Source organism: Dendrobates tinctorius, unplaced genomic scaffold (genome assembly GCF_039654945.1).
Source record: "Dendrobates tinctorius isolate UK_male_01 unplaced genomic scaffold, ASM3965494v1 ptg000499l, whole genome shotgun sequence".
In the NCBI taxonomy this organism is placed as follows: Eukaryota; Metazoa; Chordata; class Amphibia; order Anura; family Dendrobatidae; genus Dendrobates; species Dendrobates tinctorius.
The window spans coordinates 338002-363229 of NW_027362159.1; the positions used below are offsets into that span (position 1 = coordinate 338002).

The window sequence follows — 25228 nt, forward strand, 5'->3', positions numbered from 1 at the left end:
CGCCGCAGCTCTATCTCCCCTCGGCGCTCCTCCCAGGTCTCCTCTCGATGGTCCTCGCCGCCTCTCACTTCCGGTTTCTGCTTCTCCTGACGAGATGCCGTACGCCAATCAGCCGACCGTCCGCATCACGGATCTCACGGACGAGAACGTGAAGTTCGTGGTGGAGAACACGGATCTGGCGTGAGTGTGTGCCGGGGCTGTGGAGTCCGGGGGGCGTCACTGCAAGGGGCAGCGGCTGGTTTCACATTAGCGGTTTTGTGCGCATGCGTCCCTGTGTTTACCATGGCGTGCGCCTGGCCTCTGCTTCTAGACGCAACAGGTTGTATTTTTGGGTCCGTCCAAATGCGTCAAAAAAACCGCATGAGGTCCTGTGCGGTGAGGAGACCGGGGCGGAGCGCGGCCGTGCGGTGAGGAGACCGGGGAGGAGCGCGGCCGTGCGGTGAGGAGACCGGGGCGGAGCGGTGAGGAGACCGGGGCGGAGCGCGGCCGTGCGGTGAGGAGACCGGGGCGGAGCGGTGAGGAGACCGGGGCGGAGCGCGGCCGTGCGGTGAGGAGACCGGGGCGGAGCGCGGCCGTGCGGTGAGGAGACCGGGGCGGAGCGGTGAGGAGACCGGGGCGGAGCGGTGAGACCGGGGCGGAGCGCGGCCGTGCGGTGAGGAGACCGGAGCGGTGAGGAGACCGGGGCGGAGCGCGGCCGTGCGGTCCTGTGCGGTGAGGAGACCGGGGCAAACCGCGGCCGTGCGGTGAGGAGACCGGGGCGGAGCGAGGCCGTGCGGTGAGGAGACCGGGGCGGAGTGGTGAGGAGACCGGGGCGGAGCGCGGCCGTGCGGTGAGGAGACCGGGGCGGAGCGGTGAGGAGACCGGGGCGGAGCGGTGAGGAGACCGGGGCGGAGCGTGGCCGTGCGGTGAGGAGACCGGGGCGGAGCGGTGAGGAGACCGGGGCGGAGCGCGGCCGTGCGGTCCTGTGCGGTCCTGTGCGGTGAGGAGACCGGGGCGGAGCGCGGCCGTGCGGTGAGGAGACTGGGGCGGAGCGGTGAGGAGACCGGGGCGGAGCGCGGCCGTGCGGTCCTGTGCGGTGAGGAGACCGGGGCGGAGCGCGGCCGTGCGGTGAGGAGACCAGGGCGGAGCGGTGAGGAGACCGGGGCGGAGCGCGGCCGTGCGGTCCTGTGCGGTGAGGAGACCGGGGCAAACCGCGGCCGTGCGGTGAGGAGACTGGGGCGGAGCACGGCAGTGCGGTCCTGTGCGGTGAGGAGACCGGGGCAAACCGCGGCCGTGCGGTGAGGAGACCGGGGCGGAGCGGTGAGGAGACCGGGGCGGAGCGCGGCCGTGCGGTGAGGAGACCGGGGCGGAGCGGTGAGGAGACCGGGGCTGAGCGCGGCCGTGCGGTCCTGTGCGGTGAGGAGACCGGGGCGGAGCGCGGCCGTGCGGTGAGGAGACCGGGGCGGAGCGCGGCCGTGCGGTGAGGAGACCGGGGCGGAGCGGTGAGGAGACCGGGGCGGAGCGCGGCCGTGCGGTGAGGAGACCGGGGCGGAGCGCGGCCGTGCGGTGAGGAGACCGGGGCGGAGCGGTGAGGAGACCGGGGCGGAGCGCGGCCGTGCGGTGAGGAGACCGGGGCGGAGCGCGGCCGTGCGGTGAGGAGACCGGGGCGGAGCGCGGCCGTGCGGTGAGGAGACCGGGGCGGAGCGGTGAGGAGACCGGGGCGGAGCGCGGCCGTGCGGTGAGGAGACCGGGGCGGAGCGCGGCCGTGCGGTGAGGAGACCGGGGCGGAGCGGTGAGGAGACCGGGGCGGAGCGGTGAGACCGGGGCGGAGCGCGGCCGTGCGGTGAGGAGACCGGAGCGGTGAGGAGACCGGGGTGGAGCGCGACCGTGCGGTCCTGTGCGGTGAGGAGACCGGGGCAAACCGCGGCCGTGCGGTGAGGAGACCGGGGCGGAGCGAGGCCGTGCGGTGAGGAGACCGGGGCGGAGTGGTGAGGAGACCGGGGCGGAGCGCGGCCGTGCGGTGAGGAGACCGGGGCGGAGCGGTGAGGAGACCGGGGCGGAGCGGTGAGGAGACCAGGGCGGAGCGTGGCCGTGCGGTGAGGAGACCGGGGCGGAGCGGTGAGGAGACCGGGGCGGAGCGCGGCCGTGCGGTCCTGTGCGGTGAGGAGACCGGGGCGGAGCGCGGCCGTGCGGTGAGGAGACTGGGGCGGAGCGGTGAGGAGACCGGGGCGGAGCGCGGCCGTGCGGTGAGGAGACCGGGGCGGAGCGGTGAGGAGACCGGGGCGGAGCGCGGCCGTGCGGTCCTGTGCGGTGAGGAGACCGGGGCAAACCGCGGCCGTGCGGTGAGGAGACCGGGGCGGAGCACGGCAGTGCGGTCCTGTGCGGTGAGGAGACCGGGGCAAACCGCGGCCGTGCGGTGAGGAGACCGGGGCGGAGCGGTGAGGAGACCGGGGCGGAGCGCGGCCGTGCGGTGAGGAGACCGGGGCGGAGCGGTGAGGAGACCGGGGCGGAGCGCGGCCGTGCGGTCCTGTGCGGTGAGGAGACCGGGGCGGAGCGCGGCCGTGCGGTGAGGAGACCGGGGCGGAGCGGTGAGGAGACCGGGGCGGAGCGCGGCCGTGCGGTCCTGTGCGGTGAGGAGACCGGGGCAAACCGCGGCGGAGCGGTGAGGAGACCGGGGCGGAGCGGTGAGGAGACCGGGGCGGAGCGGTGAGGAGACCGGGGCGGAGCGCGGCCGTGCAGTGAGGAGACCGGAGCGGTGAGGAGACCGGGGCGGAGCGCGGCCATGCGGTCCTGTGCGGTGAGGAGACCGGGGCGGAGCGCGGCCGTGCGGTGAGGAGACTGGGGCGGAGCGGTGAGGAGACCGGGGCGGAGCGCGGCCGTGCGGTCCTGTGCGGTGAGGAGACCGGGGCGAAGCGGTGAGGAGACCGGGGCGGAGCGGTGAGGAGACCGGGGCGGAGCGCGGCCGTGCGGTGAGGAGACCGGGGCGGAGCGGTGAGGAGACCGGGGCGGAGCGCGGCCGTGCGGTCCTGTGCGGTGAGGAGACCGGGGCGGAGCGCGGCCGTGCGGTGAGGAGACTGGGGCGGAGCGGTGAGGAGACCGGGGCGGAGCGCGGCCGTGCGGTGAGGAGACCGGGGCGGAGCGGTGAGGAGACCGGGGCGGAGCGCGGCCGTGCGGTCCTGTGCGGTGAGGAGACCGGGGCAAACCGCGGCCGTGTGGTGAGGAGACCGGGGCGGAGCGGTGAGGAGACCGGGGCGGAGCGGTGAGGAGACCGGGGCGGAGCGGTGAGGAGACCGGGGCGGAGCGCGGCCGTGCGGTGAGGAGACCGGGGCGGAGCGGTGAGGAGACCGGGGCGGAGCGCGGCCGTGCGGGGCGGAGCGGTGAGGAGACCAGGGCGGAGCGCGGCCGTGCGGTGAGGAGACTGGGGCGGAGCGGTGAGGAGACCGGGGCGGAGCGCGGCCGTGCGGTGAGGAGACCGGGGCGGAGCGGTGAGGAGACCGGGGCGGAGCGCGGCCGTGCGGTCCTGTGCGGTGAGGAGACCGGGGCAAACCGCGGCCGTGCGGTGAGGAGATCGGGGCGGAGCGGTGAGGAGACCGGGGCGGAGCGCGGCCGTGCGGTCCTGTGCGGTGAGGAGACCGGGGCAAACCGCGGCCGTGCGGTGAGGAGACCGGGGCGGAGCGGTGAGGAGACCGGGGCGGAGCGCGGCCGTGCGGTCCTGTGCGGTGAGGAGACCGGGGCAAACCGCGGCCGTGCGGTGAGGAGACCGGGGCGGAGCGGTGAGGAGACCGGGGCGGAGCGTGGCCGTGCGGTCCTGTGCGGTGAGGAGACCGGGGCAAACCGCGGCCGTGCGGTGAGGAGACCGGGGCGAAGCGGTGAGGAGACCGGGGCGGAGCGCGGCCGTGCGGTCCTGTGCGGTGAGGAGACCGGGGCAAACCGCGGCCGTGCGGTGAGGAGACCGGGGCGGAGCGGTGAGGAGACCGGGGCGGAGCGCGGCCGTGCGGTCCTGTGCGGTGAGGAGACCGGGGCAAACCGCGGCCGTGCGGTGAGGAGACCGGGGCGGAGCGGTGAGGAGACCGAGGCGGAGCGCGGCCGTGCGGTCCTGTGCGGTGAGGAGACCGGGGCAAACCGCGGCCGTGCGGTGAGGAGACCGGGGCGGAGCGGTGAGGAGACCGGGGCGGAGCGCGGCCGTGCGGTCCTGTGCGGTGAGGAGACCGGGGCAAACCGCGGCCGTGCGGTGAGGAGACCGGGGCGGAGCGCGGCCGTGCGGTCCTGTGCGGTGAGGAGACCGGGGCAAACTGGGGCGGAGCGGTGAGGAGACCGGGGCGGAGCACGGCCGTGCGGTCTGTGAGGTGAGGAGACCAGGGCAGAGCGCGGCCGTGCGGTCCTCTGTGGTGAGGAGACCGGGGCGGAGCGTGGCCGTGCGGTCTGTGTGGTGAGGAGACCGGGGCGGGGACAGAGTACGGCCGTGCGGTCCTCTGTGATGCGGGGACAGGGCGCAGCTGTGTGGTCCTCTGTGGTGCGGGGGCAGAGCGCGGCCGTGCAGTCTGTGAGGTGAGGAGACCGGGGTGGGGACAGAGTACGGCCGTGCGGTCCTCTGTGGTGCGGGGGCAAAGCGCAGCTGTGTGGTCCTCTGTGGTGCGGGGACAGAGCGCAGCTGTGTGGTCCTCTGTGGTGCGGGGGCAGAGCGCGGCCGTGCGGTCTGTGAGGTGAGGAGACCGGGGTGGGGACAGAGTACGGCCGTGCGGTCCTCTGTGGTGCGGGGACAGAGCGCAGCTGTGTGGTCCTCTGTGGTGCGGGGGCAGAGCGCGGCCGTGTGGTCTGTGAGGTGAGGAGACCGGGGTGGGGACAGAGTACGGCCGTGCGGTCCTCTGTGGTGCGGGGACAGAGCGCAGCTGTGTGGTCCTCTGTGGTCTGGGGGCAGAGCGCGGCCGTGCGGTCCTCTGTGGTGCGGGGACAGAGCGCAGCTGTGTGGTCCTCTGTGGTGTGGGGGCAGAGCGCGGCCGTGCGGTCCTCTGTGGTGCGGGGACAGAGCGCAGCTGTGTGGTCCTCTGTGGTGTGGGGGCAGAGCGCGGCCGTGCGGTCTGTGAGGTGAGGAGACCGGGGTGGGGACAGAGTACGGCCGTGCGGTCCTCTGTGGTGCGGGGACAGAGCGCAGCTGTGTGGTCCTCTGTGGTGCGGGGGCAGAGCGCGGCCGTGTGGTCTGTGAGGTGAGGAGACCGGGGTGGGGACAGAGTACGGCCGTGCGGTCCTCTGTGGTGCGGGGACAGAGCGCAGCTGTGTGGTCCTCTGTGGTCTGGGGGCAGAGCGCGGCCGTGCGGTCCTCTGTGGTGCGGGGACAGAGCGCAGCTGTGTGGTCCTCTGTGGTGTGGGGGCAGAGCGCGGCCGTGCGGTCCTCTGTGGTGCGGGGACAGAGCGCGGCCGTGCGGTCCTCTGTGGTGCGGGGACAGAGCGCAGCTGTGTGGTCCTCTGTGGTGCGGGAGCAAAGCGCAGCTGTGTGGTCCTCTGTGGTGCGGGGGCAGATCGCGGCCGTGCGGTCTGTGAGGTGAGGAGACCGGGGTGGGGACAGAGTACGGCCGTGCGGTCCTCTGTGGTGCGGGGACAGAGCGCAGCTGTGTGGTCCTCTGTGGTGCGGGGGCAGAGCGCGGCCGTGTGGTCTGTGAGGTGAGGAGACCGGGGTGGGGACAGAGTACGGCCGTGCGGTCCTCTGTGGTGCGGGGACAGAGCGCAGCTGTGTGGTCCTCTGTGGTGTGGGGGCAGAGCGCGGCCGTGCGGTCCTCTGTGGTGCGGGGACAGAGCGCAGCTGTGTGGTCCTCTGTGGTGCGGGGACAGAGCGCAGCTGTGTGGTCCTCTGTGGTGTGGGGGCAGAGCGCGGCCGTGCGGTCCTCTGTGGTGCGGGGACAGAGCGCAGCTGTGTGGTCCTCTGTGGTGTGGGGGCAGAGCGCGGCCGTGCGGTCCTCTCGGAGTGGAGGGATCTGACTGAGCTTCTCTACTCATTTTTACACCGATTTTGAGGTAAAATCTTCTAAGTCGTCATAAATCCTGCCCCGCTGAGATGGTGAGTTCCCGCAGCTCTCCACAAGTCCCACAACCTACAGTGCAGAGAGGCACAATAAGGAAGGCCACGCACTCCTCTCTGGAGACCCCCATATTCTGGAGACCCCCTTACTCTGGTGTATGAGGCATCCAGAGAGGTCTACCTTGGTGCGTGCTCCACAGCTGACATTACTCTGTGGTGCTCTTGTCCTCAACATTGAAAGTGCAACACCAAGAGGAAAAGGTCAAAACCTCTGGACGTATGCAGAAGACCGTGTGATTTACACATGCAGAAGCCCCCCGCTCTTACTCACCTCGGCTGTCATCACTGGGGTCATTAATGGTTGAGGAAGGTTCTGCTGCTCAATGTACAAATCATCCGGATCCGCTGCTGGAATCTCAGAAGATTGACTCCTGTACACTTGGGAGAACTGGCCGGACCATGTGCTCTCAAACCAAATCCATGCCGACATGTTAGTGCACCTGGAATAAAGACTAGAGGGGTCCGGCCACCATACAATATTCTACCACACCCCACAATCCCTGGAAGAGAACTGATGTGATGCCCCTTTGATAATGTCTTCCATTAACCTCACGCCATCACGCAAAGGCTTTTATAGTGCAAAGCAAGTCGGCAATGGAGGCTGGAATGGAGATCTGTCCTCTTCAGCGATGAGCCAAACTTTTGTCTTGGGAGCAAGGACAACCGGAGATTCGTCTGGAAATCACCCGAACAACGCCATTAAGACCTTCATGAGGGAATGTCACAAGGGTCTTACTCCTAGGATTATGGTGTGGAAGGAATAATGTTCAGAAGCTGGACACCTCGACTTCATTCCTGGTGCACTAACAGCTTGGTGTTACTTTGATTTGGTGGTGGAACCAGTGGTGCAGCCATTTCTACGCAGGGTCCCAATTTGTCAACACGACAACCCCAGGCCGCATACTCCACGCACTACTGGGAGCCATCTGCGTGGCCTAAACCTGCTCTCGTGGCTGCAGCATCTCTGGTCTTGTCTCCATCGAGCACATTAGGGACATCATTGGTAGGCGATCACACAGGAGCTGCTGGCAGCTTCTCCGGACTTGTCTCCATCGAGCACATCGGGGACGTCATTGGTCAGTGATCACACAGGAGCTGCCAGCAGCGTCTCCAGACTTGTCTCCATCGAGCACATTAGGGAAGTCATTGGTCGGTGATTACACCGGAGCTGCCAGCAGCGTCTCCAGACTTGTCTCCATCGAGCACATTAGGGAAGTCATTGGTCAGTGATCACACAGGAGCTGCCAGCAGCGTCTCCAGACTTGTCTCCATCGAGCACATTAGGGAAGTCATTGGTCGGTGATTACACCGGAGCTGCCAGCAGCGTCTCCAGACTTGTCTCCATCGAGCACATTAGGGAAGTCATTGGTCGGTGATTACACCGGAGCTGCCAGCAGCGTCTCCGGTCTTGTCTCCATCGAGCACATTAGGGAAGTCATTGGTCAGTGATCACACAGGAGCAGCCAGCAGCGTCTCCGGTCTTGTCTCCATCGAGCACATTAGGGATGTCATTGGTCAGTGATCACACAGGAGCTGCCGGCAGCGTCTCCAGACTTGTCTCCATCGAGCACATTAGGGAAGTCATTGGTCGGTGATCACACAGGAGCTGCCGGCAGCGTCTCCGGACTTGTCTCCATCGAGCACATTAGGGACGTCATTGGTCAGTGATCACACAGGAGCTGCCAGCAGCGTCTCCAGACTTGTCTCCATCGAGCACATTAGGGAAGTCATTGGTCGGTGATTACACCGGAGCTGCCAGCAGCGTCTCCGGACTTGTCTCCATCGAGCACATTAGGGATGTCATTGGTCAGTGATCACACAGGAGCTGCCAGCAGCGTCTCCAGACTTGTCTCCATCGAGCACATTAGGGACGTCATTGGTCGGTGATTACACAGGAGCTGCCAGCAGCGTCTCCAGACTTGTCTCCATCGAGCACATTAGGGACGTCATTGGTCAGTGATCACACAGGAGCTGCCAGCAGCGTCTCCAGACTTGTCTCCATCGAGCACATTAGGGAAGTCATTGGTCAGTGATCACACAGGAGCTGCCAGCAGCGTCTCCAGACTTGTCTCCATCGAGCACATTAGGGACGTCATTGGTCAGTGATCACACAGGAGCTGCCAGCAGCGTCTCCAGACTTGTCTCCATCGAGCACATTAGGGATGTCAGTGGTCGGTGATCACACAGGAGCTGCCGGCAGCGTCTCCGGACTTGTCTCCATCGAGCACATTAGGGAAGTCATTGGTCAGTGATCACACAGGAGCTGCCGGCAGCGTCTCCGGACTTGTCTCCATCGAGCACATTAGGGATGTCAGTGGTCGGTGATCACACAGGAGCTGCCAGCAGCGTCTCCGGACTTGTCTCCATCGAGCACATTAGGGATGTCATTGGTCGGTGATCACACAGGAGCTGCCAGCAGCGTCTCCGGACTTGTCTCCATCGAGCACATTAGGGATGTCATTGGTCGGTGATCACACAGGAGCTGCCAGCAGCGTCTCCGGACTTGTCTCCATCGAGCACATTAGGGATGTCAGTGGTCAGTGATCACACAGGAGCTGCCAGCAGCGTCTCCGGACTTGTCTCCATCGAGCACATTAGGGATGTTATTGGTCGGTGATCACACAGGAGCTGCCAGCAGCGTCTCCGGACTTGTCTCCATCGAGCACATTAGGGATGTCATTGGTCGGTGATCACACAGGAGCTGCCGGCAGCGTCTCCGAACTTGTCTCCATCGAGCACATTAGGGACGTCATTGGTCGGTGATCACACAGGAGGTGCCAGCAGCGTCTCCGGACTTGTCTCCCTCGAGCATATCGGGGATGTCATTGGTCAGTGATTACACAGGAGCTGCCGGCAGCGTCTCCGGACTGTCTCCATCGAGCACATCGGGGATGTCATTGGTCAGTGATTACACAGGAGCTGCCGGCAGCGTCTCCGGACTTGTCTCCATCAAGCACATTAGGGACGTCATTGGTCGGTGATCACACAGGAGCTGCCGACAGCGTCTCCGGACTTGTCTCCATCGAGCATATTAGGGACGTCCTTGGTCGGTGATTACACAGGAGCTGCCGGCAGCGTCTCCGGACTTGTCTCCATCGAGCATATTAGGGACGTCATTGGTCGGTGATTACACAGGAGCTGCCGGCAGCGTCTCCGGACTTGTCTCCATCGAGTACATCGGGGACATCATTGGTCGGTGATTACACAGGAGCTGCCTGCAGTGTCTCCGGACTTGTCTCCATCGAGTACATCGGGGACATCATTGGTCGGTGATTACACAGGAGCTGCCTGCAGTGTCTCCGGACTTGTCTCCATCGAGTACATCGGGGATGTCATTGGTCAGTGATTACACAGGAGCTGCCGGCAGCGTCTCCGGACTTGTCTCCATCGAGCATATTAGGGACGTCATTGGTCGGTGATCACACAGGAGCTGCCGGCAGCGTCTCCGGACTTGTCTCCATCGAGCATATTAGGGACGTCCTTGGTCGGTGATCACACAGGAGCTGCCAGCAGCGTCTCCGGACTTGTCTCCATCGAGCATATTAGGGACGTCCTTGGTCGGTGATTACACAGGAGCTGCCAGCAGCGTCTCCGGACTTGTCTCCATCGAGCATATTAGGAACATCATTGGTCGGTGATTACACAGGAGCTGCCTGCAGTGTCTCCGGACTTGTCTCCATCGAGTACATCGGGGACATCATTGGTCGGTGATTACACAGGAGCTGCCTGCAGTGTCTCCGGACTTGTCTCCATCGAGTACATCGGGGACATCATTGGTCGGTGATTACACAGGAGCTGCCTGCAGTGTCTCCGGACTTGTCTCCATCGAGTACATCGGGGACATCATTGGTCGGTGATTACACAGGAGCTGCCGGCAGCGTCTCCAGGTATGTCTGCATCGAGCACATTAATAACCACAGTGATAGCAGCCGAGGCCGTAGAGCCGGGATTTCTGCTCATGGAGCTCATCTACTCGATACGGAGTAAATTGAGGTGTTTTTACCATTTTGTTCCAATTCTTCTCATTTTCTCGTCAGTGACGTCTCAATATTGTGATTTTTCCACCAATTTTTCATCTTGTCCTTTCAATACTGAGGATGTAACTAACCTGTCAGACAAGTGATCTTGTGTCCCGAATGCCCTCGCAGGCTGCTCTCTCCTGTGCCGGTGTACAGGCTTCTGTCATGTATGAGGCCATGTTGGTCGCGAGTCACTGCAGTCGCGTGCAGTGCATGGATGGGGCGTGAGCAGGGTGCTCTACATTACTCTGTGCTCCTCCTCCTGGACCTGTCCTCTGTCCTCTACATTACTCTGTGCTTCTCCTCCTAGACCTATCCTCTGCATTACTCTGTGCTTCTCCTCCTAGACCTGTCCTCTCCATTACTCTGTGCTTCTCCTCCTAGACCTGTCCTCTGCATTACTCTGTGCTCCTCCTCCTAGACCTGTCCTCTGCATTACTCTGTGCTTCTCCTCCTAGACCTGTCCTCTGCATTACTCTGTGCTTCTCCTCCTAGACCTGTCCTCTCCATTACTCTGTGCTTCTCCTCCTAGACCTGTCCTCTGCATTACTCTGTGCTTCTCCTCCTAGACCTGTCCTCTACATTACTCTGTGCTTCTCCTCCTAGACCTGTCCTCTGCATTACTCTGTGCTTCTCCTCCTAGACCTGTCCTCTGCATTACTCTGTGCTTCTCCTCCTAGACCTGTCCTCTGCATTACTCTGTGCTTCTCCTCCTAGACCTGTCCTCTGCATTACTCTGTGCTTCTCCTCCTAGACCTGTCCTCTGCCTTCTACATTACTCTGTGCTTCTCCTCCTAGACCTGTCCTCTGCATTACTCTGTGCTTCTCCTCCTAGACCTGTCCTCTGCCTTCTACATTACTCTGTGCTTCTCCTCCTAGACCTGTCCTCTGCATTACTCTGTGCTTCTCCTCCTAGACCTGTCCTCTGCCTTCTACATTACTCTGTGCTTCTCCTCCTAGACCTGTCCTCTGCCTTCTACATTACTCTGTGCTTCTCCTCCTACACCTGTCCTCTGCCTTCTACATTACTCTGTGCTTCTCCTCCTAGACCTGTCCTCTGCCTTCTACATTACTCTGTGCTCCTCCTCCTACACCTGTCCTCTGCCTTCTACATTACTGTGCTCCTCCTCCTAGACCTGTCCTCTGCCTTCTACATTACTCTGTGCTTCTCCTCCTAGACCTGTCCTCTGCCTTCTACATTACTCTGTGCTCCTCCTCCTAGACCTGTCCTCTGCCTTCTACATTACTGTGATCCTCCTCCTAGACCTGTCCTCTGCCTTCTACATTACTCTGTGCTCCTCCTCCTAGACCTGTCCTCTGCCTTCTACATTACTGTGCTTCTCCTCCTAGACCTGTCCTCTACCTTCTACATTACTCTGTGCTCCTCCTCCTACACCTGTCCTCTGCCTTCTACATTACTCTGTGCTTCTCCTCCTAGACCTGTCCTCTGCCTTCTACATTACTCTGTGCGCCTCCTCCCACAACTGTCCTCTACCTTCTACATTACTCTGGGCTTCTCCTCCTAGACCTGTCCTCTACCTTCTACATTACTCTGTGCTCCTCCTCCTAGACCTGTCCTCTACCTTCTACATTACTCTGGGCTTCTCCTCCTAGACCTGTCCTCTGCCTTCTACATTACTCTGTGCTCCTCCTCCTAGACCTGTCCTCTGCCTTCTACATTACTCTGTGCTCCTCCTCCTAGACCTGTCCTCTACATTACTCTGTGCTCCTCCTCCTAGACCTGTCCTCTGCCTTCTACATTACTCTGTGCTCCTCCTCCCACAACTGTCATCTGCCTTCTTTCATAACTGTAACACCTGCCTATAAGCCCAAAATCAATAGTGGCCAGATCACTGACAACAGCCATGCCATTTTTGGTCCCTGAGTAACGGCAAAATCCTGATTAAAAAAAAAAAAAAAAGATGGCATCGATCTCCAACTTCTGTGATTGTCAGGCGGGAAGATATAATTAATATTGGAAATTTCATAGAATCCTTAACGGCTGAGAAGATCCCACAACCCGGCCCACGTGAGGTCATCACGGGGGGATGTGGGTGTAAGATGGGTGCTAATAAAAGGTCAAGGTGAATGATGATCTGTGTTCATGCAGAGAGATAGCAGTGTTTTTCTTCATCCTGTTTATGTAATTGTATGTGTTGTGTTGTGTTGTCCCTTTTGTAAAATCTTTTGTATATTTAACGCGACGTATCGTTCCGGATTGATTATAAAATGTAATAGTTCAGTTCCTTAAAAAACAGACCCCGAAGTCAAACGCTACCTCAACCAGATGTCCAGTCAGCCGACAGAAACGATGAGGACAGAGAAGCCCCCGGAGGTGGATGTGGGGGGCACACGCTTCTCTCCTGGCTGTCACATATTAGAAGCCCCCGGAGGTGGATGTGGGGGGCACACTTCTCTCCTGGCTGTCACATATTAGAAGCCCTCGGAGGTGGATGTGGGGGGCACACACGTCTCTCCTGGCTGTCACATATTAGAAGCCCCCGAAGGTGGATGTGGGGGGCACACACGTCTCTCCTGGCTGTCACATATTAGAAGCCCCCGGAGGTGGATGTGGGGGGCACACGCTTCTCTCCTGGCTGTCACATATTAGAAGCCCCCGGAGGTGGATGTGGGGGGCACACGCTTCTCTCCTGGCTGTCACATATTAGAAGCCCCCAGAGGTGGATGTGGGGGGCACACGCTTCTCTCCTGGCTGTCACATATTAGAAGCCCCCGGAGGTGGTTGTGGGGGGCACACGCTTCTCTCCTGGCTGTCACATATTAGAAGCCCCCGGAGGTGGATGTGGGGGGCACACGCTTCTCTCCTGGCTGTCCCATATTAGAATCCCCCGGAGGTGGATGTGGGGGGCACACACGTCTCTCCTAGCTGTCACATATTAGAAGCCCCCGGAGGTGGATGTGGGGGGCACACTTCTCTCCTGGCTGTCACATATTAGAAGCCCCCAGAGGTGGATGTGGGGGGCACACGCTTCTCTCCTGGCTGTCACATATTAGAAGCCCCCGGAGGTGGATGTGGGGGGCACACGCTTCTCTCCTGGCTGTCACATATTAGAAGCCCCCGGAGGTGGATGTGGGGGGCACACGCTTCTCTCCTGGCTGTCACATATTAGAAGCCCCCGGAGGTGGATGTGGGGGGCACACACGTCTCTCCTGGCTATCACATATTAGAAGCCCCCGGAGGTGGATGTGGGGGGCACACACTTCTCTCCTGGCTGTCACATATTAGAAGCCCCCGGAGGTGGATGTGGGGGGCACACGCTTCTCTCCTGGCTGTCACATATTAGAAGCCCCCGGAGGTGGATGTGGGGGGCACACACGTCTCTCCTGGCTGTCACATATTAGAATCCCCCGGAGGTGGATGTGGGGGCACACACGTCTCTCCTGGCTGTCACATATTAGAAGCCCCCGGAGGTGGTTGTGGGGGGCTCACGCTTCTCTCCTGGCTGTCACATATTAGAAGCCCCCGGAGTTGGATGTGGGGGGCACACGCTTCTCTCCTGGCTGTCACATATTAGAAGCCCCCGGAGGTGGATGTGGGGGGCACACGCTTCTCTCCTGGCTGTCACATATTAGAAGCCCCCGGAGGTGGATGTGGGGGGCACACACGTCTCTCCTGGCTGTCACATATTAGAAGCCCCAGGAGGTGGATGTGAGGGGCACACATGTCTCTCCTGGCTGTCACATATTAGAATCCCCCGGAGGTGGATGTGGGGGGCACACGCTTCTCTCCTGGCTGTCACATATTAGAAGCCCCCGGAGGTGGATGTGGGGGGCACACGCTTCTCTCCTGGCTGTCACGTATAGTTAGATGCCCTCTATATCCTTGTGATGTAATTCTTCATCTCTTGCAGGATCGCCAACTCCATCCGCCGTGTGTTTATCGCAGAGGTGCCGACGATTGGTGAGTGATGTCATGTGACGCAGCGCTGGCTGTTGGGTCTTTGATGAGTTTTGGAGTCAGATTTTCAGTGTAATTTTAGCTACAACCGGTCATAAATTGGGTGATCTGTGGCTGTGCGCCCCCTGTGCCACGCTAACTCCTGGGAGAGTCTGGAGAACTGGGGTCAAAACGCCAATATTCGCTAAATTTTTCGGAAACCTCCATGGTTTTGGGGAACACTGCTGCCTCCATAATTGTAGCAGTTTCCCTTCCCTCATTTCCTTGTGGCCAATGTCCTGCTATCTGCTGAGTGGGGTCCCGTCACTTGTAGGCGCAGCGTCCTGCCTTTCCCTGTCTTGTATCACAGTGCATCAATCTGATGTGTTTCCTGCAGCCATCGACTGGGTGCAAATAGACGCCAACTCTTCCGTCCTCCATGATGAATTCATCGCACACAGAGTTGGTGAGTGATGGGCGACTGGCCCCGATGATGGTGTCCTGGCCCCGATGACCTGTCTGTTGGTTTCATCCACAGGGCTCGTACCTCTGACCAGTGATGACATTGTGGACAAGCTGCAGTACTCCAGGGTGGGTGTCCTGTGACTGCCCCTTCCCTCCTGTGCCTTCCTTCTCGGCCTCCCCATGTTTTCCCTCCGGTATTCTTCTATGTGCTTTTCCTACGCACTGTCCTCTCTTACTCTCAGGATTTGCCCCTGCAGGACTGTACGTGCGACGAGTTCTGTGCCGAATGCTCGGTGGAGTTCACTCTGGACGTGCGGTGCAATGAAGATCAGACGCGTCATGTGACCTCTCGTGACCTCATCTCCAACAATCACAGGGTGATTCCGGTCAGTGTCATGGCGGGGAAGGGTCAGTGTCGTGGCGGGGGAAGGGTCAGTGTCGTGGCGGGGGAAGGGTCAGTGTCGTGGCAGGGAAGGGTCAGTGTCGTGGCGGGGGAAGGGTCAGTGTCGTGGCAGGGGAAGGGTCAGTGTCGTGGCGGGGGAAGGGTCAGTGTCGTGGCGGGGGAAGGGTCAGTGTCGTGGCAGGGAAGGGTCAGTGGCGGGGGAAGGGTCAGTGTCGTGGCGGGGGAAGGGTCAGTGTCGTGGCGGGGGAAGGGTCAGTGTCGTGGCAGAAGGCTTCTCCTATTTGTGACTCACTGATTCCCCGACATGAAGTCATGTACTGTCCTCTTACCCACTGTGGTAACTCTGCGCTAGCCAATCAGATTGCAGCTATTTACCTGCCGTCAGGACACTACCACAATCATCATCATCAGTCACGATCCCCGTCCTCCACCACAATCACTGTCTCCCGCCACGATCACATCTCCCGCCACTCACATCTGTAGTGATCCCAACAGGAAATCATCAGAACCCGTTTCTCTGGTTTTTTTAGGTGACGTCTCGGAGCAGAGACAACGACCCCAATGATTATGTGGAGCAGGATGGTGAGTGACCTTGTCGATTACCTGGCGCAGCCTGTGGTGCGGGGAGGACGGCACAGCTATCTGCAGACACGTGGTCACATTGTCTTCTGGCAGATATTCTCCTGGTGAAGTTACGGAAGGGACAAGAGCTGCGTCTACGAGCTTATGCTAAGAAGGGCTTCGGAAAAGAACATGCCAAGTGGAACCCCACGGCCGGGGTGGCATTCGAATATGACCCGGACAACGCACTGAGGCACACGGTCTACCCTAAGCCGGAGGAATGGTAGGATGCAGCCGGGGACTTTTGCTGGAGGAGCTTTGTAGGTGTCAGTTCTGTGGCTGCCGCCGGATCTGGAGGGGAGCCGCCTGTCACTTGTTCCTCCTCTCTCTGCATTTTTCAGAATTTTCATTTTCTGCTTCCAGGCCAAAAAGTGAATACTCTGAAATAGACGACGAGGAGGCGCAGGCTCCATATGACCCTAATGGAAAGCCAGAACGGTGAGTCCAGCTGCCCATCATCCGTGTGTAGACGTGACCTCGTGCCGACCACGTGTTCTCTGCTCCCCCAGGTTCTATTATAACGTGGAGTCCTGCGGATCGCTCCGGCCGGAGACCATCGTCCTGTCTGCACTGTCTGGCCTGAAGAGGAAGCTGAGTGACCTCCAGACACAGCTGAGCCACGAGATTCAGAGCGACGTCCTCACCATTAACTGACCCCGCACACATGTACCCCCATACTGTAATAAAACCCTTGATGGCTCCTGGTGTCGCTGAATAGACCACAGTACAGCAAACGGTTCAGCTTCATGTTTATAGTGCAAAACTGGTTTTCTCCACCTGCCCTCCCTCCGGCCGTGGCAGCCTGACATCGCTTGTCACCATAGTCCTGGAATGCCTGTCGGCCCACATGGAGGCAGGTTTGGTCACTGTGAGGCGGACGTGGGCAGTTTCCTAGGAAATGGCCTCCTTGTGATCGGATCAGAATCTCTTCCACTGTGAGGTCCTGGAAAAGAAATGGTCATCAGGACCTGCCACGCGCTGCCGCGGAGCGGTGTCTCCACCAGGACAGTAATTGCATCTGCTCACTTACGGCTGCTGGAAGACTCTGTGCTGCTGTGGCCGCTGGTGATGTGGTGCCAGTAGGCGCTGCGGGGCAGCATGGAGGCGCTGGTTCCTGGGTGAGGCACGTTCTCTGCTTCCTTGTGTAGAAGCTGAGGAGAAACACCACAAGATGGTAAAAGCGAGCCGGACGGCCGCCGCCGGAGAAAGGGCTGATACTCACTCTGGAATTCTTTTCCATCTCGAGGAGGAGACTCTTGTGCTGCTCAGCCAGAGCCAGTACGGCTGTGTGCACGCGCTCATAGATGTGCTGTCCCTGGTGCGTCTGGAAGGTGTAGAGGCCCTCGCTGATCCCACACACCCTGAAAACAGAGGGACAATTAGCAGAAAAGGCAGGCGCCGCTGATCCCACACACCCTGAAAACAGAGGGACAATTAGGAGAAAAGGCAGGCGCCGCTGATCCCACACACCCTGAAAACAGAGGGACAATTAGGAGAAAAGGCAGGCGCCGCTGATCCCACACACCCTGAAAACAGAGGGACAATTAGGAGAAAAGGCAGGCGCCGCTGATCCCACACACCCTGAAAACAGAGGGACAATTAGGAGAAAAGGCAGGCGCCGCTGATCCCACACACCCTGAAAACAGAGGGACAAGACAATTAGGAGAAAAGGCAGGCGCCGCTGATCCCACACACCCTAAAAACAGAGGGACAAGACAATTAGGAGAAAAGGCAGGCGCCGCTGATCCCACACACCCTGAAACTATAAGTACAAGACAATTCTGAGCAAGAGTGGGTGCCACTGATCCCACTCCCCCCCCTCCTGCCTCCGTGCAGCATCTCACCTGCCTTGGATAACTAGAGGAGGAAGACCTGTGAAGACTCAGACGTCAAGGTTAGATTTCAGAAAGGCAGATTGTAAGGGATTCAGAAAGAGAATTGGAGGGATCCAATGGCTGGATATCCTTAAAGACAAAAATGTCCAGGAAGGATGGGAAATCTTGAAAAATGAAATTCTCAAAGCACAATTGTTAACAATTCCGAAAAGAGGGAAGAATAGGAAGCATTTAAGGAAACCAGGATGGATGAACACAGAACTTAAGCACATGCTAAAAAGGAAGAAAAAAATGTTTAGAAAATGGAAAGAGGGAGGCATATCTAAAGAAGAATATAATGCTATCTGCAGAACCTGCAGGGCACAAATCAGATTTTATAAAGCTGACAATTGAGGCTTGCAAGAGATGTCAAAAGCAATAATAAAGGATTTTGGGGATATGTCAAAAGTAAAAGAAAAGTCAAAGATGCTATAGGATTTTTACAGGATGAAAATGATGAAATGGTAAGACAGGATGTTGAGAAGGCTGCAAACTTTTAAATTCCTATTTTGCATCTGTTTTCTCTCAGAAAGGAAATGTAATATCAACTGTTCTTCACTGTCCTATTAAGGGAATAGAAGAATCCAGGATATCTATAAACAGAAAGATAGTGAGGAAACACTTAGCTAACCTAAATGAATTCAAGTCTCCAGGTCCAGATGAATTACACCCCAGAGTACTGAAGGAGATAGCAGAAGAAATTTTTGAACCCCTCTCCATAATCTTTGAAAATTCTTGGAGAACAGGAGAAGTGCCAGAAGACTGGAGAAGAGCAAATGTTGGTCCTATCTTCAAAAAGGCGAAGAAGGTGGACCCAGGCAACTATAGGCCGGTGAGTCTGACTTCTATACCAGGAAAGATCTTTGAACAAATTATTAAACAACATGTATGTCAGTACCTGGATAAGAATGAAGTGATTAAACAGAGTCAGCATGGGTTTGTAACTAATAAGTCATGTCAGACTAACTTAATTTCCTTCTATGACGGAATCACTGATTGGGTGGATCAAGGAAATGCTGTAGATATAGTATATCTTGACTTCAGCAAAGCATTTGACAAAGTCTCTCATACAATCCTTATTGAAAAAATGACTAAGTATGGAATGGACAAGGCAACTGTTAGGTGGATTCATAGCTGGCTTAGTGATCGGACCCAAAGAGTGGTCGTAAATGGCTGCACCTCCAGTTGGAAGAATGTCTCAAGTGGGGTACCACAGGGCTCTGTCCTGGGCCCTGTATTGTTCAACATCTTTATCAACGATTTAGATGAAGGAATTGAGGGTAAACTGATAAAATTTGCTGATGACACAAAGCTAGGAGGGATAGCTAATACTAGAGAAGAGAGAGAGGATTCAAAAAGATTTAAATAAACTGGAGAAGTGGGCAGCAACTAACAGAATGGTTTTTAACAGGGAGAAATGCAAAGTACTACATCTGGGCAATAAAAATGAAAAAAGCATATACAGAATGGGAGGAATAGGGCTAAGTGACAGCACATGTGAAAAAGGCTTGGGTATACTAATAGATCACAGACTGAATATGAGTCAACAGTGTGATGCAGCAGCAAAAAAGGCAAATGCAATTCTAGGATGTATTAACAGAAGCATACAGTCTAGATCACGTGAAGTCATTATTTCCCTCTACTCCTCTTTGGTCAGACCTCATCTGGAATATTGTGTCCAGTTTTGGGCGCCACATTTTAAAAAAAGACATCAACAAACTGGAGCAATTTCAGAAAAGAGCGACCAGAATGGTGACCGGTCTGCAAACCCTGTCTTATGAGGAAAGGTTGCAGGATTTGGGAATGTTTAGCTTGCAGAAGAGAAGACTGAGAGGAGACTTAATAGCTGTCTACAAATATCTAAAGGGCTGTCACATTGTAGAAGGATCAACTTTATTCTCATTTGCACAAGGAAAGACTAGAAGCAATGGGATGAAACTGAATGGGAGGAGACACAGATTAGATATTAGAAAAAACTTTTTGACAGTTAGAGTGATCAATGAGTGGAACAGGCTGCCACGAGAAGTGGTGAGTTCTCCTTCAATGGAAGTCTTCAAACAGAGGCTGGACAGACATCTGACTGGGATGATTTAGCGAATCCTGCTTTGAGCAGGGGGTTGGACCAGATGGCCCAGGAGGTCCCTTCCAACTCTATGATTCTGTGCAGCATCTCACCCCCCTCCTGCCTCCGTGCATCATCGCACCCCCCTGCCTCCGTGCAGCATCTCTCCTGCCTCTGTGCAGCATCTCACTCCCCTCCTGCCTCTGTGCAGCATCTCTCCTGCCTCCATGCAGCATCGCACCCCCCTCCTGCCTCCGTGCAGCATCGCACCCCTCTCCTGCCTCTGTGCAGTATCGCACCCCCCTCTTGCCTCCGTGCAGCATCGCATCTCCCCTCCTGCCTCCGTGCAGCACCGCTCCCCCCCTCCTGCCTCCGTGCAGCACCGTTCCCCCCCTCCTGCCTCCGTGCAGCACCGCTCCCCCCTCCTGCCTCCGTGCAGCACCGCTCCCCCCCTCCTGCCTCCGTGCAGCACCGCTCCCCTCCTGCCTCCGTGCAGCACCGTTCCCCCCCTCCTGCCTCCGTGCAGCACCGTTCCCCCCCTCCTGCCTCCGTGCAGCACCGCTCCCCCCCTCCTGCCTCCATGCAGCACCGCTCCCCCCCTCCTGCCTCCGTGCAGCACCGTTCCCCCCCTCCTGCCTTCGTGCAGCACCGCTCCCCCCCTCCTGCCTCCGTGCAGCACCCCCCTCCTGCCTCCGTGCAGCACCGTTCCCCCCCTCCTGCCTTCGTGCAGCACCGTTCCCCCCCTCCTGCCTTCGTGCAGCACCGCTCCCCCCCTCCTGCCTCCGTGCAGCACCGCTCCCCCCCTCCTGCCTCCGTGCAGCACCGCTCCCCCCCTCCTGCCTCCGTGCAGCACCGCTCCCCTCCTGCCTCCGTGCAGCACCGCTCCCCCCCCCTGCCTCCGTGCAGCACCCCCCTCCTGCCTCCGTGCAGCACCGCTCCCCCCCCCTCCTGCCTCCGTGCGGCACCCCCCTCCTGCCTCCGTGCGGCACCCCCCTCCTGCCTCCGTGCAGCACCGCACCCCCCTCCTGCCTCCGTGCAGCACCGCACCCCCCTCCTGCCTCCGTGCAGCACCGCACCCCCCTCCTGCCTCCGTGCAGCACCAATGTATTGTCACACAGTATATCGGTATCATCTAATGGGACATACAGTATAAAACTAATAGTAACTATTTGAAAAACAAGTATATGGGCAGGAGCAGGTTTCCCACACGACACCCTCAGGCTGCATGCTCCTTGCACTACTGTAAGCGCATGAGTGACCTAAATCTGTTCTCATGGCTGCAGCGCCTTTTGTCTTCTCTCCATCGAGCACATTGGAGACGTCATTGGTTGGTGATTACATAGGAGCTGTCGGCAGCATCTCTGGACTTGTCTCCATCAGGGACGTCGTTGGTTGGTGATTACATAGAAGATGCTGGCAGCGTCTCCGGACTTGTCTCCATCGGGGACGTCATTGGTTGGTGATTACACAGGAGCTGCTGGCAGCATCTCCGGACTTGTCTCCATCGGGGACGTCATTGGTTGGTGATCACACAGAAGATGCTGGCAGCGTCTCTGGACTTGTCTCCATCGGGGATGTCATTGGTTGGTGATTACACAGAAGATGCTGGCAGCGTCTCCGTACTTGTCTCCATCGGGGACGTCATTGGTCGGTGATTACACAGAAGATGCTGGCAGCGTCTCCGGACTTGTCTCCATCGGGGACGTCATTGGTCGGTGATTACACAGAAGATGCTGGCAGCGTCTCCGTACTTGTCTCCATCGGGGACGTCATTGGTCGGTGATTACACAGAAGATGCTGGCAGCGTCTCCGGACTTGTCTCCATCGGGGACGTCATTGGTCGGTGATTACACAGAAGATGCTGGCAGCGTCTCCGGACTTGTCTCCATCGGGGACGTCATTGGTCGGTGATTACACAGAAGATGCTGGCAGCGTCTCTGGACTTGTCTCCATCGGGGACGTCATTGGTCGGTGATTACACAGAAGATGCTGGCAGCGTCTCCGGACTTGTCTCCATCGGGGACGTCATTGGTTGGTGATCACACAGAAGATGCTGGCAGCGTCTCCGGACTTGTCTCCATCGGGGACGTCATTGGTTGGTGATCACACAGAAGATGCTGGCAGCATCTCCGGACTTGTCTCCATCTGGGACGTCATTGGTTGGTGATCACACAGAAGATGCTGGCAGCATCTCCGGACTTGTCTCCATCGGGGACGTCAGTGGTTGGTGATTACACAGAAGATGCTGGCAGCGTCTCTGGACTTGTCTCCATCGGGGACGTCATTGGTCGGTGATTACACAGAAAATGCTGGCAGCGTCTCCGGACTTGTCTCCATCGGGGACGTCATTGGTTGGTGATTACACAGAAGATGCTGGCAGCATCTCCGGACTTGTCTCCATCGGGGACGTCAGTGGTTGGTGATTACACAGAAGATGCTGGCAGCATCTCCGGACTTGTCTCCATCGGGGACGTCAGTGGTTGGTGATCACACAGAAGATGCTGGCAGCATCTCCGGACTTGTCTCCATCGGGGACGTCATTGGTTGGTGATTACACAGAAGATGCTGGCAGCATCTCCGGACTTGTCTCCATCGGGGACGTCAGTGGTTGGTGATCACACAGAAGATGCTGGCAGCATCTCCGGACTTGTCTCCATCGGGGACGTCATTGGTTGGTGATCACACAGAAGATGCTGGCAGCGTCTCCGGACTTGTCTCCATCGGGGACGTCATTGGTTGGTGATCACACAGAAGATGCTGGCAGCATCTCCGGACTTGTCTCCATCGGGGACGTCATTGGTTGGTGATCACACAGAAGATGCTGGCAGCGTCTCCGGACTTGTCTCCATCGGGGACGTCATTGGTTGGTGATCACACAGAAGATGCTGGCAGCATCTCCGGACTTGTCTCCATCGGGGACGTCAGTGGTTGGTGATTACACAGAAGATGCTGGCAGCGTCTCTGGACTTGTCTCCATCGGGGACGTCATTGGTCGGTGATTACACAGAAGATGCTGGCAGCATCTCCGGACTTGTCTCCATCGGGGACGTCATTGGTCGGTGATTACACAGAAAATGCTGGCAGCGTCTCCGGACTTGTCTCCATCGGGGACGTCATTGGTCGGTGATTACACAGAAGATGCTGGCAGCGTCTCCGGACTTGTCTCCATCGGGGACGTCATTGGTCGGTGATTACACAGGAGATGCTGCAGCATCTCCGGACTTGTCTCCATCGGGGACGTCATTGGTCGGTGATTACACAGAAGATGCTGGCAGTGTCTCTGGACTTGTCTCCATCGGGGACGTCATTGGTCGGTGATTACACAGAAGATGCTGGCAGCGTCTCTGGACTTGTCTCCATCGGGGACGTCATTGGTTGGTGATCACACAGAAGATGCTGGCAGCATCTCCGGACTTGTCTCCATCGGGGACGTCATTGGTTGGTGATCACACAGAAGATGCTGGCAGCATCTCCGGACTTGTCTCCATCGGGGACGTCATTGGTTGGTGATCACACAGAAGATGCTGGCAGCATCTCTGGACTTGTCTCCATCGGGGACGTCATTGGTTGGTGATCACACAGAAGATGCTGGCAGCATCTCCGGACTTGTCTCCATCGGGGACGTCATTGGTCGGTGATTACACAGAAGATGCTGGCAGCGTCTCCGGACTTGTCTCCATCGGGGACGTCATTGGTCGGTGATTACACAGAAGATGCTGGCAGCGTCTCTGGACTTGTCTCCATCGGGGACGTCATTGGTCGGTGATTACACAGAAGATGCTGGCAGCGTCTCCGGACTTGTCTCCATCGGGGACGTCATTGGTCGGTGATTACACAGAAGATGCTGGCAGCGTCTCCGGACTTGTCTCCATCGGGGACGTCATTGGTCGGTGATTACACAGAAGATGCTGGCAGCGTCTCCGGACTTGTCTCTATCGGGGACGTCATTGGTCGGTGATTACACAGAAGATGCTGGCAGCGTCTCTTGACTTGTCTCCATCGGGGACGTCATTGGTCGGTGATTACACAGAAGATGCTGGCAGCATCTCCGGACTTGTCTCCATCGGGGACGTCATTGGTCGGTGATTACACAGGAGATGCTGCAGCGTCTCTGGACTTGTCTCCATCGGGGACGTCATTGGTTGGTGATTACACAGGAGCTGCTTTGTGGGTTGGTTACACGTAAGGTAAGAAGACTTGACAGCGTCCAGACGCCAAGCAGTGCTCAGCCTCATCACCTGCGCGGGCTCCGAGGTGCGGGGCTCACTGCATGAAGGCAGCACTGGTGCCCGGACGGGAGAGCGCTCACTGGTGATTACTGTGATCCAAGTGCTGCAACTCCAAAGACATGACGGCTCCGCTGAGCCGTGTGATCCATAGAACCCTGGATCTAATCCTAACATACGACACTGTCTGCTGAGCGGTGTAATTACTGTGATCGGAGTGCTGCAGCCATGATGATGACGGCTCTTCCCAGATCTCTAGCACCAATGAGCCGCACAGCGGCGAGTGCCGGAATCTGTGCTGCCAACTGCAGTCACCAGTGAGGTCTCTGCACTGTGACCCCAAGCTTCATACTACACTATCCTGCAACCAGCGAGAAGGGCAGGACATCACGCATGGAACAGATCCCGCCCAGCTACACTGCGGGACGCCGCATACAGCAGAGCCGGGGCATATACGGCAGCACCGGGGCGTATAATAATAATAAATGTTATTTCTATAGCGCCGACATATTCCGCAGCACTTTACATTTCAGAGGGAACTTGTACAGACAATAGACATTACAGCATAACAATAATCACATAGATCATAACAGATACCAAGAGGAACGAGGGCCCTGCTCACAAGCTTACAATGGGCGTATACTGCAGGACGTCACATACAGCAGCACATGGACATATACTGCAGGACGTCGCATACAGCAGCACATGGACATATACTGCAGGACGTCACATACAGCAGCACATGGACATATACTGCAGGACGTCGCATACAGCAGCAAATGGACATATACTGCAGGACGTCACATACAGCAGCACATGGACATATACTGCAGGACGTCGCATACAGCAGCACATGGACATATACTGCAGGACGTCGCATACAGCAGCACATGGACATATACTGCAGGACGTCGCATACAGCAGCACATGGACATATACTGCAGGACGTCACATACAGCAGCACATGGACATATACTGCAGGACGTTGCATACAGCAGCACATGGACATATACTGCAGGACGTCGCATACAGCAGCACATGGACATATACTGCAGGACGTCACATACAGCAGCACATGGACATATACTGCAGGACGTCACATACAGCAGCACATGGACATATACTGCAGGACGTCGCATACAGCAGCACATGGACATATACTGCAGGACGTCGCATACAGCAGCACATGGACATATACTGCAGGACGTCGCATACAGCAGCACATGGACATATACTGCAGGACGTTGCATACAGCAGCACATGGACATATACTGCAGGACGTCACATACAGCAGCACATGGACATATACTGCAGGACGTTGCATACAGCAGCACATGGACATATACTGCAGGACGTCGCATACAGCAGCACATGGACATATACTGCAGGACGACACAGCAGCACCGAGGCATATACTGCAGGACGTCACAGCAGCACCGAGGCATATACTGCAGGACGACACAGCAGCACCGAGGCATATACTGCAGGACGACACAGCAGCACCGAGGCATATACTGCAGGACGACACAGCAGCACCGAGGCATATACTGCAGGACGACACAGCAGCACCGAGGCATATACTGCAGGACGTTGCATACAGCAGCACAT

At 58.2% G+C, this 25228-nt stretch overlaps 2 protein-coding genes across 3 annotated transcripts in view; one reads left to right on the forward strand and one right to left on the reverse strand.

The window, feature by feature from the left end:
* The first annotated feature begins 47 nt into the window (after positions 1 to 47).
* On the forward strand, positions 48 to 16158 carry POLR2C (RNA polymerase II subunit C). The gene is made up of 9 exons (XM_073564890.1): positions 48 to 180; positions 13944 to 13993; positions 14367 to 14435; positions 14508 to 14560; positions 14692 to 14820; positions 15368 to 15419; positions 15513 to 15681; positions 15822 to 15896; positions 15968 to 16158. The coding sequence occupies exons 1-9, from the start codon at positions 95 to 97 to the stop codon at positions 16110 to 16112; spliced, it is 828 nt and encodes a 275-aa protein (XP_073420991.1). The 5' UTR covers positions 48 to 94; the 3' UTR covers positions 16113 to 16158.
* A 32-nt stretch (positions 16159 to 16190) lies between these two features.
* Positions 16191 to 25228, reverse strand: part of DOK4 (docking protein 4) — a 36581-nt gene continuing 27543 nt past the window's right edge. For both annotated transcript variants that reach the window (XM_073564888.1, XM_073564889.1), the window contains exons 5-7: positions 16681 to 16819; positions 16489 to 16609; positions 16191 to 16401 (exon numbers count right to left, since the gene is read on the reverse strand). In XM_073564888.1, the coding sequence (XP_073420989.1) occupies positions 16322 to 16401; positions 16489 to 16609; positions 16681 to 16819 (340 nt within the window). In that variant the 3' untranslated portion in view covers positions 16191 to 16321. The remainder of the gene's footprint in view (positions 16402 to 16488; positions 16610 to 16680; positions 16820 to 25228) is intronic.

Bases quoted from the DNA above. Each gene is read 5' to 3' on its own strand.
- POLR2C (XM_073564890.1), top strand. From the start codon at position 95: ATGCCGTACGCCAATCAGCCGACCGTCCGCATCACGGATCTCACGGAC. The intron at 13,994-14,366 runs GTGAGTGATGTC...TGTTTCCTGCAG, and splicing joins CGCAGAGGTGCCGACGATTG to CCATCGACTGGGTGCAAATA. The intron at 15,682-15,821 runs GTAGGATGCAGC...TTCTGCTTCCAG, and splicing joins TACCCTAAGCCGGAGGAATG to GCCAAAAAGTGAATACTCTG.